Source organism: Hemiscyllium ocellatum, chromosome 2 (genome assembly GCF_020745735.1).
Source record: "Hemiscyllium ocellatum isolate sHemOce1 chromosome 2, sHemOce1.pat.X.cur, whole genome shotgun sequence".
Classification (NCBI taxonomy): Eukaryota; Metazoa; Chordata; class Chondrichthyes; order Orectolobiformes; family Hemiscylliidae; genus Hemiscyllium; species Hemiscyllium ocellatum.
Window position 1 is genome coordinate 47,170,146 of NC_083402.1, and position 13,323 is coordinate 47,183,468.

General features: G+C 40.0%; 1 protein-coding gene across 4 annotated transcripts in view; it reads right to left on the reverse strand.

Annotated features, from left to right (window-relative positions):
* Positions 1-13,323, reverse strand: part of LOC132827416 (EGF-like repeat and discoidin I-like domain-containing protein 3) — a 203,588-nt gene that overhangs the window by 77,226 nt on the left and 113,039 nt on the right. For all 4 annotated transcript variants that reach the window (XM_060844111.1, XM_060844120.1, XM_060844101.1 and 1 more), the window contains 2 exons: positions 8,293-8,406; positions 2,729-2,910 (listed from right to left, as the gene is read on the reverse strand). In XM_060844111.1, coding sequence (XP_060700094.1) covers positions 2,729-2,910; positions 8,293-8,406 — 296 coding nt within the window. The remainder of the gene's footprint in view (positions 1-2,728; positions 2,911-8,292; positions 8,407-13,323) is intronic.

Consider the following 13,323-nt stretch of genomic DNA (forward strand, 5'->3'; position numbering starts at 1 on the left):
TTTATGTTGCAATGCTAAACTGAGTTCTGATCTGTTCCCTCAGGTGGACAGTATGTTCCTCATATCAACATGGAGATAAGGAAAAGGAGCCAGGGGCTTACTAGCAAGAGGTACGAGAGGGAACAATGCAGAGACAGAAAAATAAATCAGTGTAGCTCTGCTTTGGCTCCAACTGGATAGGCAAATGTGGATCCAAGAGAGGGCAGTACCACTGGAGAAGTAATAAGGTGAGAATGATGTTGCAGCCAAACAAATGAAAGCTGTAGAGATCTATGGACTCAGTAGGCAAGCAGTTTGGCAGGGAACTTAGCATGGCTTGGTAATTGGATGATTTTCTAGTGACCAAGAACTTCATAAGCTTTTTATACTCAATTCTAGATGTGAAAGTGGAGGAAAAGTTGAAGAGATTTTATGAGGAAATGACTTATTGAGGAAAAATCTATACTCATCAGGATGAACTTGGGAGCAGTGCATAGTTTTGGAATAAAAGGCTGCAGTGTGGTGTGCGATATTGTGTTATAGGCTATCTTTATTAACTCTCTCACCAACTCGCTATATTTATTAACACCGGGTTCCCCTTCATTTATTCATAACCCTTTACCAACCCGTTATTTACTATAACACTGTGTCATTCATTCATTCACAAAATTGCAAACCCGTAGTATCCAAATTTAAAAACAACCCTTTCAAACCCACATTACATTCCCACACCTTATCAGCCCCTGCGACAAGCAATGTTTACCTCAGAAATCGGAACAATACCATCCCCATCAATCTCCATGAAACATTATACTATTAATCAGTGGTCACTAACCATCTCATATAGAACAATACCATCCCCATCAAGTTTCCACAAAACATTATATTAATCATCAATGTGGGCTTCACCAGTTTCCTCATTTTCCCTCCCCCTACCTTGTCCCAGTTCCAACCTTCCAACCCGACCTGTCCATCTTCCTTCCCACCTATCCGCTCCACCCTCCTCTCTGACCTATCACCATTACCCTCACCTCCATCTATCTATCACACTCTCAGCTACCTTACCCCCAACCTCATCGCACCTCCCATTTTTCTCTCCACCCCCTAGTGCTCCCAGTCTCATTCCTGATGAAGGGCCCTCGCCCAAAATATCGATTCTCCTGCTTCTTGGATGCAGCCTGATGAGCTGTGCTTTTCCAACACCACACCCTTGACATTAATTAGCCCTTAACAACGGTCTCCTAAACCTGAATAGATTAAGTACCTGTTAAACACATTTTAATGGGGCAATTATACCTTTAAGAAACTAACTGACAATATAGGGCTTGCATGAAATTGCATGTATGAATGAAACTCAAACCGGCAAATAGTAAATAAATCTCACAACCTAGCTGCAGTAATTAGTTTAAGATGCTTTACTCTTTTATTATGATTTCTAACTTACTTAGAGCATATAGGCCTAGTAATTTTACCAACATTTACTAAAATAAAAGACAAAAGAACAAACACTACTTGATTATGCAAGCAGACCGGACATACATCCTGGCAGAAGTAGCAGCTAGCATATAACACGTTTCAACTCATCTCCTGTCTCCCAGGACAGAAGCCCTTCAAACCTTTGTTACTATTGATACAACAATGTAACACCATAATAATGAGATTTTAATATGTGTAAGAACTGTGTATAAAGGGGCTCTTGTAAGAACTGTATTTCGGGATTCTATTGCTGCCTCGAACTTGTGTTGTGATCGTTGAAAAAAGAGGCTATTTTTGCCAAGCACTGATTCCAGTCATTATTTGAACACGATCCCACAGTGGTAAACAACTTGGCTTAATTCTGTAATTGTGGGCCCTATCCTCAGGGGAGCATGCAAGCAATTTTCACCCTGACTTGGCTACATCCCTTCTTCAGCTGGTCTTTTCACAACCTCCCCTTTCCACAATCATGTCAGAGCCCCCAGAATAATTTCAATCTGTATGCTGTGTACGACGACATATATGGTCTTAGTCTCATTCTATTTCACCCATGATGCATCATAATACCATGTTTAATAGAATGTCATGCACAGTACCACACACCAAATCCTACCCCAGAAGTTAACATCTTGTGGAACAACACCATCCCACCACCTTCATAACTTATCAGACTCTTGATTAGAATCCAACTGTTAAAATATGTTCTGACAATTAAGGCTTGTTAAGATAGTTCTGTCCACAAGACTGACCTGGAAATACAAAGAAAGATATGTTCTTGCTCTTGTTTTTGATTAAACCATTGTGTTTCATTCTGACAGCTTCTATAAATGAACTGGTTAGACAAACCAAAGAATCAGACAGTTTTACTCTGCTGGATAGTTGTTTTCTTTCCAAATGTAATAATTACCATTTGAAGGAAACAAAGTAAAGCCAGCTTAGTAAACTCACAAACCAAAATAATCCTATCTCTAATTCTTTGTAATTCTGCTTTTGTTCCCTAGCAGCCATTTTAGTGATCAAATCATGACAGTGATTAATGTCATTCAGCCACATGTTAGGCCGAATGACATTATATAAAGACAGACAATAACATTAATTTTTAGGTGCAAATGATTGGTATTTTAATTTCATGGTTGTTTAAAGTATGCCATTTCTGCATGAAAAAAAAATACTGTTTTAGGGCTTACTACTTCACATTTTACATAGTCAGCAACAGAAAGAGAAAGTTGCAAATTATGTTTTAGTCTATCCCTCTTTGTACACCAACTGTTACCTGAATCCATGGCCATCTGTCATTCTCTGCAGCTGTCCAGGCATTTACAAGGCCTTTTCTATTCAGTCTGGCATAGTATGGGTACCACTTCTGCAGGCCAAACAGAGCTCGGTGTGTGGAGGATGCAGAAATCTGCTGATTCGATACAATACCCCCCTCCATCCCGAGAGGGCCTGAACACTCTGTGGGCAGAGAATAGTTTAAATACTTGTTAGTAACAGGGACAAGTGAGAATTTGTTTCTAAGCAAAAATGAAGATACAATGTAAAGATAAATCGACCATTTTAAAGAAAAGGTTGTGCATATATAAAAAGAGTTGAGCTTTTAGTAAGAAAAGGTTTATTGTGTTTGTGCAGCATTTCCAAGGATTTGTAACATTAGTGTTTCCACCATAGCTAATGTTCTTTGTTTTTCTAGCCAAAGTATATGACCAAATGGTTGAATTCATTGCCATTTTAACAGTGAATTGTTGGACATGAATGTGAGGGGCAGATGTTCACGGGTAAAGGAATGACTGGAAAATGGGAAGTCTTCAAAAATAAGATAACAAGAATCCAGAGAAAGTATATTCCTGTCAGGGTGAAAGGAAAGGCGGGTAGGCATAGGGAATGCTGGATGACTAAAGAAATTGAGGGTTTGGTTAAGAAAAAGAAGGAAGCATTTGTAAGGTATAGCCAGGATAGATCAAGTGAATCCTTAGAAGAGTATAAAAGAAGTAGGAGTAAGGGGACATGAGATAGCTTTGGCAAATAGAATTAAGGAGCATCCAAAGGGTTTTTTCAAATACTTTAAGGACAAAAGGGTAACTAGGGAGAGAATAGGGCCCCTCAAAGATCAGCAAGGCAGCCAATGTATGGTGCCACAGAAAATGGAGGAGATACTAAATGAGTATATTGCATCAGTATTTACTGTGGAAAAGGACATGGAAAATATAGGCTGTTGGGAAATAGATGGTGACATCTTGCAAAATGTCCAGATTACAGAGGAGGAAGTGCTGGATGTCTTGAAATGGTTAAAGGTGGATAAATCCCCAGGACCTGATCAGGTGTACCCAAGAACTCTGTGGGAAGCTAGAGAAGTGATTGCTGGGCCTCTTGCTGAGATATTTGTATCATCGATAGTCACAGGTGAGGTGCCGGAATACTGGAGGTTGGCTAATATGGTGCCACTGTTTAAGAAGGGCGGTAAAGACAAGCCAGGGAACTATAGACCAGGGAGCCTGACAAGGATGGTGAGCAGGTTTTTGGAGAGAGTCCTGAGGGAAAGGGTGTACATGTATTTGGAAAGGCAAGGACTGATTAGGGATAGTCAACATGGCTTTGTGCATGGGAAATCATGAATCACAAATTTGATTGAGTTTTTTGAAGAAGTAACAAAGAGGATTGATGAGGGCAGAGCGATAGATGTGATCGATATGGACTTCAGTAAGGCGTTCAATAAGGTTCCCCCATTGGAGAATGATTAGCAAGGTTAGATCTCATAGAATATGGGTAGAACTAGGCATTTGGATACAGAACTGGCTCAAAGGTAGAAGACAGAGGGTGGTGGTGGAGGGCCGTTTTTCAGACTGGAGGCCTGTGACCAGCGGAGTGCCACAAGGATCGGTGTTGGGTCCTCTACTTTTTGTCATTTACATAAATTATTTGGATACAAGCATAAGAGGTACAGTTAGTAAGTTTGCAGATGACACCAAAATTGGAGGTGTAGTGGACAGCAAAGAGGGTTACCTCAGATTACAACAGGATCTAAATCAGATGGGCCAATGGGCTAATAACTGGCAGATGGAGTTTAATTCAGATAAATGCGAGGTGCTGTATTTTTGGAAAGCAAATCTTAGCAGGACTTTTACACTTCGTGGTAAGGTTTGCTGAAGAATGGCTAATGCCTGAAACATTGATTCTCCTGCTCCTTGGATGCTGTCTGACCTGCTGCGCTTTTCCAGCAACACATTTTTCAGCACTTCATGATAAGGTCCTAGGGAGTGTTGCTGAACAAGGAGACCTTGGAGTGCAGGTTCATAGCTCCTTGAAAGTGGAGTCGCACATAGAGAGGATAGTTAAAAAGGTGTTTGGTATGCTTTCTTTTATTGGTCAGAGTAGTGAGTAGAGGAGTTGGGAAGTCATATTGTGGCTGTACAGGACATTGGTTAGGCCACTGTTGGAATATTGCATGCAATTCTGGTCTCCTTCCTATCAGAAAAATGTTGTGAAACTGGAAAGGGTTCACAAAAGATTTACAAGGATGTTGCCAAGGTTGGAGGATTTGAGCTACAGGGAGAGGCTGAACAGGCTGGGGCTGTTTTCCCTGGAGCATCGGAGGCTGAGGGGTGACCTTATAGAGGTTTACAAAATTATGAGGGGCATGGATAGGGTAAATAGGCAAAGTCTTTTCCCTGGGGTTGGGGAATCCAGAACTAGAGGGCATAAGTTTAGGGTGAGAGGGGAAAGATATAAATGAGATATAAGGGGCAACTTTTTCATACAGAGGTTGGTACGTGTATGGAATGAGCTGCCAGAGGAAGTGATGGAGGCTGGTACAATTGTAACATTCAAGAGGCATTTGGATGGGTATATGAGTAGGAAGAGTTTGGATGTGGGCTAGTGCTGGCAGGTGGGGCTAGATTGGGTTGGTATATCTGGTTGGCATGGACAGGTTGGACCGAAGGGTCTGTTTCCATGCTGTACATCTCTATGACTCTATCATCTTCACCCTAACCTTCATCTACTTTAAGCATTCCCAGCTCACTTCCCCCACAGCACCACCCCCACCCATTAATCTCTCAGCCCCCTTGACCACCCCCTCATTCCTGATGAAGTGCTTATGCTTGAAACTTTGACTCTCCTGCTCCTCGGATGCTGCCTGACTGGCTGTGCTTTTCCAACACCACACTTTTCACCTCTACATTAACACTTCATCAATAATATCACTGGGTTATCACCTACTTTTGTGCAAATAGCAAGGTTGATTGTCACAGTGGATTCTTGGACATGAGGTCCTTTTTAAGAGTGTTTGAATTGGCACAATTTAAGCTGTTTTTTGCATCATTATATTAATGAAAGAACAATGGGAAAAAACAATAGCGAAACAAAACTGATGCAACTCGTGACCTTTTTGATAAGATATAACTACATCTCTGGCTAACCTGTTCTGTGTCTGTAAGATAATAGTTTCAATAGTCACATTTATATTATTGCTTATGCGTTTTAGTTCCTGTGATTAATAAGGGGGTTATTGTATTCTCTTTCAATGTCTGGTCCCGAGATGATGGGAAAGGCCATATTCCCAAGATCATACAAGTCAGCAGCAAATGATTGCTTGCCACCGTTTGTAACATGCTTAAATGCTTGTGAAACATGATATATACCACAAACATATCAAAGGATTGGCCAAGAGACAAAAGGAAGAAAAACGTCTGGTGATTATTTTTTTTTCTCAAATGATGTGTGATTTGCTGAATATTACAGATGCTTTACATTGTTCAAAAGGAAAATTGTTGTGGTTCTGTTCGCCGAGCTGTGAGTTTTTGTTGCAAACGTTTCGTCCCCTTTCTAGGTGACATCTTCAGTGCTTGGGAGCCTCCTGTGAAGCACTTCTGTGCTGATTCCTCCGGCATTTATACTGGTTTGAATCTGCCGCTTCCGGTTGTCAGTTGCTGTCCGCTGCAGTGGTCGGTATATCGACCCTATATACTGACCACTGCAGCGGACAGCAACTGACAACCGGAAGCGGCAGATTCAAACCAATATAAATGCTGTAGGAATCAGCACAGGAGCACTTCACAGGAGGCTCCCAAGCACTGAAGATGTCACCTAGAAAGGGGACGAAATGTTTGCAACAAAAACTCCCAGCTCGGCGAATAGAACCACAACAACGAGCACCTGAGCTACAAATCTTCTCACAAACTTTGATCAAAAGGAAAATGTACATCTCAATCTCGTAATATGTAATCTAGAATTTCTTTTACCTCTTTTAGGTTTCTTCAGCTTTTCTTTGTTCTTCCTCTCCACTGAAAATTTACCAGTTAGGAAATATTTCTGTTGCCTAATCTTTATCAAACAATGTATAATTTCAGATTTATTTAAGTTACCACATATCTTCCGTCTCCTCTGGCTTGTTTATACCTCTTGGATTTTATCTCAGATAGCCATGTTCTCTAAGATATTGTCCTCAAATTTTCAACATCCCACTATTTATGTAGATGAAAAACAATAGAAAATGTGACAGAGATCTATAATTTGTGTCAGCTTGTCAGATGAGCTTTCCGTATCCATGTCACCAGACCCTTATTGGCTCATGCTGTTTAAATAACCATTCATTATAGTCTCTAGCAGTTTTCACATTGTTCAAGTGAGGCTAACTGGTCTATAATTATACAAATAATTATTTTGCCTTTTTTGAACTGCAGTATAGAATTTGCCACCTTCTACCCCTTTCATTTGATATGCTTCTCAAAATGGTTTTGAAAAATTATGGTTGGCAGATGCTATTATCTCACAGACTTCTCAGTATTCTGGGGTGTGTGCTGACCTGAGCTTAATGAATTATCAACTTTAACTCCTCATAAGTATGTCATTATCTACATCAGTTAGATTGTCTTCTACATCTTCCTCCACCCTGCCTTCATTTTCTGTTGTGAGAACAGAGTAAAACCTTTGCTATTCATGAAATCCATCAGCTATCAACTTCATCTCTAAGTGGTTTGACAATTGTTTTGACTTTGTTTTTCTTCGTAATAACATTTTAGAAGTTTTACATCCTTGTCTGTTGACCACCTTTTTTCACAATTTCTGGCCTCTTTTAATATTCATTTTTACTTTGTTGCACTGTTTTTCTTCTGTACTGAACATTATCATAGGTCTTTATTAGCAGACTGGTTTGTTCAAATCTCTTAAATTTTCTACAGAACTGTGGGTTTAAAAACAGTTCCTTTATTCTTGTTTTTAATTAGTAGTGTATCCATCTCATGCATAATTATCTTTCCACTAATCTACTGTTTCATCTTCAAACAATTCATTAGGTTTCCTTTTGCACATTCTGACTGCAAAATATTTGATTGTAAACATCATTGGATAATGATTTTTCCAAATCAGGGTCAGATTTTTTCTTTAAATCACTCGTAATAAGAACATTTTTTTTCCAATTCTGATCATCTCTAGATTTCTTTTATATGCAGTCATTTTTCTGATCAAAGTTTTTTGTTATTATAGTTTGATTGTGAAAACCTCTCAGTTATCTACAATCTATTTCTCTCACACTTTATGGTGGTCTATGATGGGTGTCCAATATTTTTTTGTTGATCAATGTCTTAACTTTGAAGTTCTGTCAACACTCTTTGTCTCCCCATGTCTCTCCCCTTTCTTCATTGGCCTCGTAATTCATTTCCAGATCCAACTTCTTGGTTCAATCAAATTATCCCCATATTCTTAAACCTACTTAGTCTGAATTCTAAACTTGCCCTTGATTTTCACAGGAGAGCAACTATTACTGTAATAAAGTCACATTACTTTTGGAATATTTCTAGATGTTGTAGGTCATATTAATCATTCAGAAAGCACATTACTTACTGTATTGGCAGTTTCGGCCCATGAATTCTCCTGGACACTCGCAGGAATAGTTTGCAATGAGATCAGTACAAATACCACCATTTCTGCAGGGCTCAAACTCACATTCATTTATATCTGGGAGGACAAAGAACAAAAATTATTCAGCGAAGTACTATCTATGCTTACAATAAAATATAACATCGTTTAAACATAAATATTTACTAATTGTCATTTGCTCTGTTACAATTAGCATGTGTTTTATTCAAAGCAAGGCTATTTACTTTTGCCTCAAATGTTACAAATTAAATAAAACCAAGTTAATAAAATCAATAGCGTCATGGGATTTGCAAATTGTTTTATCTGATCAGTTAATATGTCCCATCCTTACACATCTTACCCTGTCAGGTTGAATTTTAAAAGGCTCTGTATCCCCTGCATGAAGCTCCCAATCCCTGACTAAAACATCAATCAGATGTCTGCAGCCATTTTACACAGAAAACAATGTTAATTACTAAGATTAAGGTTTCTGTCCCCATCAAAATGTCCTATCTTACAGAGCATCCAACTAAATTATAATTCCAGCCACTACTGGGACGACAGGTGGACCCTGAATAAAAGGTGGTGGAGAAGACTGGTAAGTCTGGCTAATTAGCAGGGTTTAGTTGACAGATCACAGTGATGTGAGTGAGGCAGGGAGAAGGGAATGTTTGAGAGGCTGGGATGGGATGGTTAAAAGGCTATATTTCATTTTGAGGATGTTCCTCGAATAGAGAGGAAGCAGAGACATGTGGGCTCCCAATAAGGAATCTCCTCCCCACTCTGCCATGCTTAATCAGCCATGCAGTAAAAGCAGGAGAAGATGAGCACTGCAGATGCTGGAGATCAGAGACAATCAGTACTGTGCTGCAAAAGCACAGCTGGTCAGACAACATCTGTGGAGGTGGGTTGATGTTTCAAGCATAAGCTCTTCACCAGGAATGTTGGGGGGACCCAAAAGAGCTGATAGATAAATGGGAGGGGTGTGAGGCTTGGGGGGGGGGGAGGGGAGGTAGTTGGGAAGGTGATAGGTAGATGAAGGTGAGGGGTGATGGTGATAGGTCAGAGAAGAGGGTGGAGTGGATAGATGGAAAGGAAGATGGACAGGTAGGACAGTGCCGAATTGGAGGGGTGGATTTCAGATAAATTGGGGGGGAGGGGAGACCAGGAAACTGGTGAAATTGACATTTATCCTGTGTGGTTGTAGGGTCGCAAGGCAGAAGATGAGGTGTTTTTCCTTCAGGCATCAGGTGGCTAGAACTCGGTGGTGGAGGTGGCCCAGGATTTACATGCCTTTGGTGGAGTGGGAGGGGGAGTTGAAGTGTTCAGCCACTGGGTGGTGGAGTGTTTGATGCATATGTCCCGGAGATGTAAAGTTGCTGTGCTATCCGTCTGATGTGGGCCTCCCTGTGCCAAGGCTAAAATTACGCAGAAAGAGAACGAGGTACTTAACCAGATCAAAAAAAAACAAAATGCTGGACAAACTCAGCAGGTGTGGCAGCATCTGTGAACAGAATAACAGAGTTAAGATGTCAAGTCCAATAACCCTTCATCATTAGTTGGCCACTTCCAGGCCTGAATAATTCGAAGTGGAGGCAGGCTGCCTGGCAGATTTTGCTGACCACTGTAAAGTGGTAGACAGTTCAGGGGAAGATGTATAATGGTAAGAAGGTCAGGTGTTGCTCTTACAAATGAGCATACCCCCAGATTCGCGTAATTAACGTAAAAACCATAATTCTCCACTAAACAGGCTCCCTCCCTCTTCTGTCCTCGTCCTAACCATAAACCCAGCTTTCGCTTGTCTTTTTAAACTTTGCACTGACAGTTTTGCTGTGATCAAGGATCCCAAATCTGCTGGGACCACAAATTGTGCTAATACTTCGAGAATATGAAGTAACTGTATTTCTTCACTCTGATAGTGATTATTAAAAGCCATGAAGTATTTTCAAGTAATCCTTGTGAAACTATCTACAAAGTACAGTTTATTTCTTGGATAACTTTTTTTATGTATGCCTTATGTTACATTGACAAATAGTTTTAACATCAAAGGCAAGCTTTGTTTCTTGCATATGTTTCTCTAATAAAAATAACTATTCACAGAAATAACTTGAGTGGCTTATTTGGCTAAATCAGTTTGCATCCTGTACAATTCTGATGAAGCAGCATTCTAGCACACAAAGTTAATTGCACTTGTAAGTGTGTGAATGTGACACATACTGACAATATTCGCTTGCAGTACATATAATTGCAATTTAGGCAACAATCTCCAAAGAGAATACATATTCAGATCCTTTGGTTAAACATAAAATAAACCATTTTCTATATTACTGCAAAGGCCCACTGCATCATTAGCTGCTTTCAAAATAGAAGACAAGGAACACAAAAGCAGAATTCAAATATAACTTTTTGCTTGGAATGGTGCAGTATTTATCTATGTTTTATTGCTCAGGGCCATAAGCTTTTGCATGTTGGGCTCATTGAATTTCTAGATACTGCCTTAAGTGATCCTTTTGAAACAAACTAGACTCAGATTAGTAGACAACTTAACATTTGAGGTTTTAAGCGTATGTGGCTTATCACTGCAAAAGCTCTTGCGCCAGTAAATGGGATTCTTCCACTAAATGCTGGCCTAGCCAGCAATGCTCACATCCCATGACAGAATCAAACAAATTGTTCATCTAGCTTTCTTCACAGGCACGATTAAGATGAAACGTAATCCCCAACCAGTTAATCTGCATTGCTGTTTGGAACTACTGACGGAAGGAACAACAAGGACATCGGGGAGAATTATTGCAACGCAGATGGATTCAGCCCAATGTTTCGAGAATGGTGTTGGTTCTGAGTAGGCCAACCAAGCTAGGTGACCCTCATTCTTTTTATTTTCTCAAATTGTTCAAGGGATGTGTGCATCACTGGCAAAAGCAGCAATTATTGCCCCTCCTTAATTGCTCTGAAAAAGTGGTGAACTGCCTTCTTGAACAGTTACAGTCCTTGGGATGCAAGAACACAGTCAGTGCTGTGAAGAAGGGAGTTCGAACATTTTGTCCCAGCCACAGCGATATATTTACAAGTCAAGTTTGCATACTATCTGAAATGGAATTTGGAGGTCATGGTGTTCCCATGCATCTGCTGGCCTCGTCATTCTATGTGGTAGAAATCTTGGGTTTCGAAGATGCTGTTGAAGGAAATGTGGCAATTTATTGTGGTATATGGGCACTGCTACCTCACAGCGCCAGGGACCCAGGTTCAATTCCAGCCTTGAGTAACTGTCTGTGCGGAGTTTGCACATTCTCCCCGTTCGTGTCTGTGGTTTTCTCCAGGTGCTCTGGTTTCCTCCCACAGTCCAAAGATATGGAGGTCAGATGAACTGGCCATTCTAAATTGCCCATAGCATTAGTTAGAGGGAAATGGGTCGGTGTGGGTACTCTTCGGAGGGTCGGCATGGACTTGTTGGGCCGAAAGGCCTGTTTCCACACTATAGGTAATCTAATCTAATCTAAATAACTTGTAGATAGTACACATTGCTGCCACTTGGCAAAGGTGAAGGAAGTGAATGTTGAATGTGGATAAGATGCCAATCAAGCAGCCTGAAAATAGCTTTAAAGAGAGGATTGAAGGCTGCTGAAATTAAAGGAAAGACACCGGTAATTAAGTAACAGAAAAGGGTTGATGAGGATCATGCAGTGGGTGTTGTTTTCAATGGGCTATAGAAAGATGTTTCAACAAGTTCCCACATAAAAGATATGCTTGCAAAATGAAAGCTTGAGGGATGAAAGAGACAGTGGTCATGAGGTAAAAAAATTGAGTTAAGGAAGCAGAGAGTAGTGGTGAACAGCTGATCTTCATATTACCTCTCCCACTAATGTCATTTTTTTCAAGCAACCCACTGTGTCCCTTTGTAATAAATGACTTATCTGAACTTGCAGGGTTTATTTTCAAATTGTGCAGATATTAAAGTTGGAAGTTTTGTACACAATAAGGAGGTGGTATAGAACTTAAAAGGACCTAGACTATAAAATGAACAGACGCTGCTTAATGCAACCATGTATTTACTCCTGGTCATTGTGAAAATCCATCTGGTTGACCAGTGTCCTTTGGGAAGGAAGCTGCCATCAATATAGATCCAGCTTTTATGAATCTCCAGACCTGCAGCAATGTGTGTACTCGTAACTGCCCTGTGGACAATTAGGGATTGCTTAGAAAGCAATGCCCAATCCCATGGATGAATGAATAAAAAGCTAAATTAAGTTTGTAACACAAATATGAAGGGAACCATTTTATTCTGGAAGAATGAGGAGAGGCAACAGAAAGAAAATAATAGTTTGAAAAGACATTGATGAATGGAGAAGACAGTGAAAGAATGCACAAAGGCTTGAAAGCTGGCAAGACAAGTTGCATTTTGGATAATGAAGCTGGAGAATATGGCTAAAGATTTATCAAATATGTTTAGGCCTCAGCTTGAGTGTCATTTTACCTGTGTCCTCAGAATTTAGGAAAGATTTCAACATCATGTAGACAATGCAGAGAAGATTTACTCAAATTAAATTGATAAAATTATTTAGAACACAAAGTGAAGAGCAGGCCTTCAGCCAATCAGGCCATGCTGGATTTATACTCTACATTGGTCTTTTCCAATTCTTCATCGCTTAACTCTTGGCATAAACATCCTTTTCCCTTTTATACAAATCTAACCTCCAATTAGATGTATCTATAGTATGCATCTCACTTCATCTCATACTTTAGATAAAGAAGTTTGCTTTGAATTTCCTATTTGATTTCCTGGTAAGCATTTAATATTCATATTTTGCTCTTCCTCACAAGGGGAAACACACTCTACTAAAACCTGACAGACTTTGAAGGTTTTCTTCATTCTTCTCTATTGAACAGAGTAATCCATTCCTGATAAGTATGCCTCACACTTCTGAGGCCATCCTTGTGAATCATACTTGCATCCTCTCCAATCCCTCTATATTCTTTTTGTACTACAGCAAAGAGAATTGCTCAAAATAATCAAGG